The 7622-nt window shown below is 43.7% G+C and overlaps 1 protein-coding gene across 1 annotated transcript in view; it reads left to right on the top strand.

Annotated features, from left to right (window-relative positions):
• Positions 1–459: 459 nt before the first annotated feature.
• MPHOSPH6 (M-phase phosphoprotein 6) overlaps positions 460–7622 on the top strand; it is a 13843-nt gene continuing 6680 nt past the window's right edge. Inside the window, exons 1-2 of the mRNA XM_007452532.1 lie at positions 460–557; positions 5634–5746. Of these exons, the coding sequence (XP_007452594.1) occupies positions 507–557; positions 5634–5746 (164 nt within the window). The 5' untranslated portion in view covers positions 460–506. The remainder of the gene's footprint in view (positions 558–5633; positions 5747–7622) is intronic.

The following is a 7622-nucleotide window of genomic DNA, read 5'->3' on the forward strand; positions in this document are numbered from 1 at the left end:
ATGCAGAACATAGAAAGCCCGCCAGCCACGTTAGAAACACGTGAAAGAAACGGTCGGGGGCGGGGGGGGGGGCGGTGACGGCTGCTGTGGCAACTACCTCAAAGGTCTCACCAGGGTGACTGGGTCGGCGAGGCAGGACTGGGTCCGTGAGGCGGGCGGCGCTCAGCCGGTGCGCGGCCTGAGGGGCCCGGTCGAAGCCCTCGGGGAAGGCCGAAAGCGGCCAGAACTCCGGCCTTCTGCGGCTGCGGCCTCTTTGGGGTCTCCCTCCCGGCGTCAGGTCGCTCTCACTCCTGCTTTGGCTGCCGCGCCTCTCCCCTGAGCTTCCTCACTAGGCGAGCGCTCCCTGAGGCGACGCGCGAAAAGCGCGGGCCAAGCTGAAGCGCGAAAACGGGGGCGGAGCCACGGGGCGACACGACGCGATGTACGTAAGAAGGCGCCGACGCGCACGCAGCATCGCGCATGCGCGGCGGACCTAGTGGCGGAGCGCGGCCGCAGGGGTGCTGAGTATGGCAGCCGAACGCAAAACTAAGTTGTCCAAGAACCTGCTGCGCATGAAGGTGCGGGGACGCGAGGGATGCGGGTCGGGCGGCGGGAGTACCCGGTCTTCCAGACTTGGCTAGAGCCGAGGCGGCGGGCGTATGGGGGCATTCGAGAGGCCCCGGAGGACCTCCAGCTCTCGCGGTCATTCATTCACTTAGCGCCTGCTCTGCGTTAGGCACTGGGAACCGGATTAAATCCGTCGGATTCTCTTTTAAAGCCCGCAGCCGGATAGGAGAGACGCCTAAGCAGGCAGTTAGGATGCAGTGTACTAAGTGCGGTGATGCTAGAGTCGCCGGAAGCCCCTGGAACTTACTTGGGCTTCTGAGGGAAATGGCGTCTAGTAGAGACTGAAGGGTAGGTGGGAGGGTTGGGTGCATAGCGGCATAGACTGTGGGGAAAGCGAGTTCAGAAGTCTGAGAGGCAAAACCCCAAAAAGCCGTCATTTCCAAGAACTAGAGGTCATTCAGTATGTCTTGAAGGCAAGTAGCAAGAAATGGGCCCGGAAAAGGAGACAGTAATCACAAGATGCAAGGAATTTTAGGCCAGGTTAAGGATTTTTTTCTTTATCTTGTGAGCATTGGGAAGCAGTTGCGCACCGGGGAAAGTATCATGAGCTGTGCTTTTTACTTTTCACCGTTACTTTAACTGTCCAGTGGAGAATACATTGGTGAAAGAAAGACCCAACAAGGGACCAAAATGCAGTCATAACGACCAGCTAGAACTAATCATCTGGGTGAGGGGTTTCAGGTGATGGTGGGAATGGAGAGAATTTTAACAGTTGCGGTGAAAGTGAATTATGTCACCCAACTTGAAAGAAAAGTGATTTGCAGGTTTGAAATTGAATCAGTTTAACCAAATAATTTCAGAGTTGTGTGGGGGAAGACAAGAGTGTATGAAATGAGTACAGGAATTCAAACAAGAGAAACACCCAAGCCTTGAAACTTAATAGTAGTCGCAAACATACTATGTGGTAGACATTCAGTGCTTTGCATATTATAACATGTGAAGTCCACGTAATAACTCTTTGAGGTGGGCACGATTATTATCCCTCTCTTACAGCTGAGGCACCTGAAACAAGAAGTAGGTAACTTGCCCAAAGTTACACAGCTAATAAAGAGTATTGGCAGGACTTAAACTCAGGCAGTCTGGCGTCAAAGCCCCTGCTCTTAATTACTATCTGTACTGCTTGTCGCTGAACACCACTCATAGATGCAGACTGTTAGCTGTCATGTTTACAGAATAATGGAATTTCCAGTGAAGGGAAGCAAGGCACGAGTAATGTTTTGTAAGATTGGAGAGTAAATGTTGCATGTGCAAGACATGAATGGAGTTGAGCTAGGGTGTAACTAGGGGTGAATAGGGAGAGTGAGGGTGCTGGGTAAATCATAGCATAATTTATCATCTCTAAAGTACTTCTTTCAAGCGTATTAGCAAAATTTGAATCTTTACTGAACAGAGTTTTTATTTTTGCTTATGGTTTGTAACATCATGTAAGTTTCAGAGAAGTGGACTGGCAAAGCAGACATTGGAAAGATTGTAGCAGTTGTTTTATCTCTTGGAATAAGTCAAGTGAAGATGTGCTGGGTGATTAGGGCTCAGACCAACTATCTGACTCTGGAATTAGGAAGGAAGAAGTTAACTTAAAAAAATTATCCACCCCTACTTGAGTGATTGGGCAAGACACAACTGGACATTGGAAGCAAAAGAGAGAGAAAAAAATTACCCAGGTTCTCTATGTGGGTTAGCAACTTCAGCCATTGATGAGAAAGAACTTACTGGCAGGATACCAGGGGAGACAGTGTATACAGATAGAGTGGGGTACCCTTTGAGAAGCACTGGAGCAGCTGCATTCGGTTTCCTTATCTAGCATAGCTGTTCAGCCAGAGCTAATTGTAGAGTAAGAATGAGAGGGTTGAGGATTTAATATTGACTCATTTGTTTTCTAGTGTACTCGAATTCCTCTGTCTTGGTCAGCTATTGGGGGCTGGAGGGTGATCCTGAGCAGAAGTAGAAAGTAAAGGAGGTAGGTGGAAGGGCTGTCAGTATGATGGAATGGTTGTAGAGAGGGTACTTACTTGTGATTTTAGCTCTTTTGGACCCTTAAGACAGAAATTAGTGAATTTTTTCTGTAAAGAGACTTTAGTCTTGTGGGCCAAACAGCCACTGTTACAACTACTCAGCTCTTCCATTGTGGCTCAGAGCCAAATGAATATGATCTTGTTCTAGTAAAGCTTTATTTACAACAATATACATCCAGCCTGAGGACTGTACTAGTTTGTGAGACCTGCCCTAGGCCGTCAGTTGTGAGTAAAGTTAAATCGCTATCTTTAGAGTATGTTCTTAGATGCTGTAGAGTCAGGAGAATTGGGGAGTTGCTTGATTCATATTCATAGGATGATCTGTCCTTTCCATGTGTACAGAATGTGTGTGTGTGTGTGTATTTTGTATAACGTAAATAATATCTACCTGACTAAAATTAGGAGGTAAAAGGGCAGTTGGGCAGGACTGATGAGTTTCACCACCAAGAGTATAAGTGATGAAATGAAGCATCTAGGTTTAAAGAGAACCATCCAAGAAAGGGAGTCTGGAAAAATAAGACAAGTCTAGACTCACGTTCAGAGAAAATTTATTGAGTTCCTCTCCAGTACCAAGTACTGCCTGAGTACCAGTAATACACGATGAACAAAAGACATGGTCTACTATTCATAATCTTAGTCTTTTGGGAGGCACAGAAAAAGCATAATGAGCCAGTGGTCATAAGCCTGTCTTAGAAGTAGGGAAACGTATTCTTTTATGGGAACAGACCTGAGAAGAGCTTGGCCAAAAAAGTCAGGGAAGGCCCAAAGGACACATGCTCTGGGCCTTCCCAGAGAAATATTTTGCCAGGCAGAAAATTGAAGCATGATGTTGAGTAGCTGAGGCAGAAGGAGTGGGAAGTACAGGGTATGCATTACAGAAATTGCCAATTCTTCTTTCCTATGGTGAGGCTATAGACACAGAGGTGAAAGGATGAGGACCTCAAAACACTTTAGATAGGTTGCAAACATTTCTTTTATGTTTATTTAAAATAATAATAGATTCACAAGAAGTTGCAAAAAATGTAGAGAGATGCCGGGCACACTTCACCTCCCTGTCTTATATTGCTAGAGTACAGTGCAAAGCCAGGAAATGGACAGTGGTACAATCCACAGAGCCTGCTCAGATTTCACTGTTTTACATGCATTCCTTCATGTGTGGGAGCAAGTGTATGTGAGAGTGTTTATCGTGTGTAGATTCATGTAACCATTACCACATTCAGGATACAGAATTGTTCCGTCACCACCAAGTTCCCTTGAGCGACCCCTTTGTAGCCACGCCCACTCCCTTCTATCATGCCTAACCTCTGACAACCCCGGATCGGTTCCCCATTCCTATAGTTGTGTTACTTCAAAGATGTTGTGTAAATGTAATCATTACAACGTGTAACCTTTCGAGATTGACTTTTTTCACTCAGCATAATTCACTTGAGATCCTTCTAGGTTATTGAGTCAATCAGCAGTTCCTTTTTATTGCTGTATGCTGTATATATATATACTGTATGCTATGGATGTACCATATACTTAACCATTCACCTCTTGAAGAGTATTTTGGTTTCTAGTTTGGGGCTGTTGCATATAGAGTTGCTGTGAATATTCTTGTATAACTTTTTGAGTGAATGTAAGTTTTCATTCTCTGGGATAAATGCCCAAGAGGACAGTTGCTGGGTTCTATGGTAAGTGTATGTTTACTTGTGTAAGAAATTGTCAGGCTATTTTCCACAGAGGTTATACCATTTTACTTTCCCACCAGCAGTGTAGGAGTGATCCAGTTTCTCTACATCATCATCAGAACTTGATGTTATCACTGTATTTGTGAACATTTTTCAAGTTTTGTCATTTCATTTTGTAGCCATTGGTAAAGCCCTTATGCCTAAAACTGCTTGTGTTTTTGGAAGAGCTGGAGTAGAGGGGAAAGTAATATGGAGCCTGGATAAGGGAAATAAATGGGGATTAATGGAACCCAGTTGAACCCTAGACCTAACTTCTGGGGTGCTCCTGGATGTTTTCTGAATTTATTTTTTCCCATATTGATACTTTGTCATTTTGCTGCAGTTAACTTCTTGGTTTGTTCGTCTATCTCCTAAGGAAATATAGCTATTGTTTGTGCTAGGAAGAGACTAACAGCAGGACTGGCCTGTTTTGAGTTGAGCTTCTGCAGATTTTAGAATAAAGGGCAGCCGTAGAGTTGATGAGCGTTTCAGAGGATAGATGTAAGTGAAGAGCAGCGGGGTTACAGATACAGCTTTGTGGCCATCTGTGTTCACAGAGCCCTTACAATGCATCATTCGTCATGCTGGTGCTGATGGAGATGATCCAAACACAGTCCCTGCCCTGAAGGTCTTCAGAAAAAAACAGATACTCAAGAAATTAAAATGTCCTGAGACTAGTTGAAGCTGCCATGGGAAGCTTCTGGGAAAGAGATGCTGATTTCGCCTGCAGCTGTCAGGGACGATTTTACGGAGATGGAGTAGCCTTACCTATGTCAGAAGTGCTAGAAGTTGGCCAGGTGGAAGAACTTGAGAAGGGCATTACAAATCCAGGTCAGCAGGTGCAAAGGCCGATGGGCTTCCCAGGTCAGAGAGACATTCGGATAGTACTGAGCATCCTCTCCTTTGTGCCCCCCTCACTTTCTGTCTCAACCTGCCTGTCCTGCTCTGTGGATCAGTCTTTTGTCTTAGCCCTTGCTCACTGGCTATTATGTAAAACTGAAATATTTAACGTGATACTTATTGAATACAGTTGGGGTTTTTTGCCTGTTTTATTAAATCAGAAAAACTAAAATGTGGTAAAGCTCTTTTAAAGTCTTCTAAAGGAAGTACACATGTTGCTTTTTATGTGCTCTAGCAGGCTCCCTCCTGAAGTGATGTTGTCAAGGGCAGGGCTAAGCTGCTTGGTCACCCCACCCCCACCCATGAGACGGGATTTCCAGAGAAATGAGGGAGGGCAGGTTGAGTTTTCCTCAACTGTAAGCTGGGAAAAATAGTTGCTGACACTGATTTTGTTTCGTTTTGGCAGTTCATGCAAAGGGGACTGGACTCAGAAACCAAGAAACAACTAGAAGAGGAAGAAAAGAAAATCATTAGTGAAGAGCACTGGTACTTGGATTTGCCCGAGCTTAAAGAGAAAGAGTAGGTTTTTTATGACACTTTGGGCGTTCAAAGGGAAATCCCTGTAAATGTGATTGATCATTGCATGACATAAAACCCATGAAATAGTATCTATTCAGTTTCTTGAACTAGACTTGCAAATTTTTTTAAATTATTAAGTCTGTTAGAGTTCTAGTTTGATTTATACATTTTTATTGGTCCTCGGCCATCATTTATAACATCGTTCGTTTTTTACATTGAATAAAGGAATCCAGCCTGTATGTCCCTGGTAATAGCTGGAGACGTTTTATGAGAATCAGTCATGTGCTCTGTATCATATTAAGTTCTGAAGATTAGATGTGTTCTTCAAGCCTTTCCAGTTTTGTTTCAGTAACAGAGTTCTCTATTAGGCTGAGCTTTGTAAAGGCAGGTCAAGAATGTTTTGTTTATTTTCTTTTTTTTAAATTTTTGCTATTAATACCAGTCATCTTAGCTAAGTTGAATTGAGTGTATAGTGTGTTCTAGGAACTGGGCTAAGCACTTTACATCTCTTAATTATTTAATCCTCATAGCAAACTTGAGAGCTGGCTACTATCATTCCATCCATTTTATAGTTGATGAAACTGAAGCTTAAGGAAGGGTAACTAGGCCAGGGTCACCAGCTAGTCATTAACTGAAGCTTGATAACACACTAGATCATTTCTCTTCCACCTCTAAGCTTGGTTGATGTATGATAAATTTTGAATGAAGGAGTGAAGGATTCACATCATCAATTAATTTTTCTAAATTCTTCTGGAGGCGATTTATCATTTCTCCTTGATGCTTTTCTTACCTTGGTAACCTCTGTGGTGTGGCAGTTTTATTTAAATTTTGTCAAATGACTGAAGATGCTGCTTATTGTCTCCAGGCCCATTTATGTCTTTCCTTTCCATACCTTGTAATTTATTTTCTTTTTAACACATTGTTTGCCATGGTTCATTTGGCGGGCTTTTTCTGAATCTTTTCTGGAAGGTTAGACATGCTTCTCTAAAGATAGAAAGTACGTCCCACCAGGTGGGATGGAAGGAAGGTACTTTGTTTTCTCTGCTTGCTTCTCAACTTGCTTTTCTCTTGCTTCTCAGAGGAAGCCAGATGTTAGTGAGGAAGGCGAAGATGATGCTGAAGATGGTATGGATTTGGGAGCGGGGGTTGGTAGGAAGGGACCGTTACTGGTAAGGAGCTATAATTTAATTTTATGCCTTGGCTTAACTTGCTCGAAGTTTTGCCACATGTTTTGTTACTTGCTTTTATTGAAAAGCAAGACAGTTTATATCCTGTTTTCAGTATTGTTTTTTTCCCCCAACACAGCATGTTAGTCCCAGAAAAATGACCTCTAGATTCCTTTCCTAGGGAGGTAGGTGTCTCAGTCTGTTCAGGTACTATAACAAAATACCACAGACTGGGAAGCTCATGAACAACAGAAATTTATTTCTCACAGTTCTGGAGGCTGGAATTTTAAGATCAAGATACCAGCATGGTCATGTTTTCATGATGGCCCTCTTCCTGGTTCATAGCCAGCGCCTTCTTGCTGTGTCCTCACCTGGTGGAAGTGGCTAGGGATCTCTGTGGGGTCTCTTTCCTAAGGCCCTAAACCCCTTCATGAAACCCCACGCTCATGACTTATGAACTTTCCAAAGGCCTCACCTCCTAGTACCATCATCTTTGAGGGTTAGGATTTTGACATATGAATTGGGGGTGGGGGGGACAAAAACATTCAGACCATAGCAGTAAATAATAACCTTTTGCCATCATTTAGTGTCCTATTTATGTATAGGAACGAATTATCAGTTTAGGATGTTGGCAGGAAGAGATGACACTGTCAAATTGGGTAATTTGAGGAGTGTATAACAGACCACCAAAGTGTGAGCAGGTGTAGGGA

This window comes from Lipotes vexillifer, unplaced genomic scaffold, assembly GCF_000442215.2.
Source record: "Lipotes vexillifer unplaced genomic scaffold, Lipotes_vexillifer_v1.1 scaffold443, whole genome shotgun sequence".
Taxonomy (NCBI): Eukaryota; Metazoa; Chordata; class Mammalia; order Artiodactyla; family Lipotidae; genus Lipotes; species Lipotes vexillifer.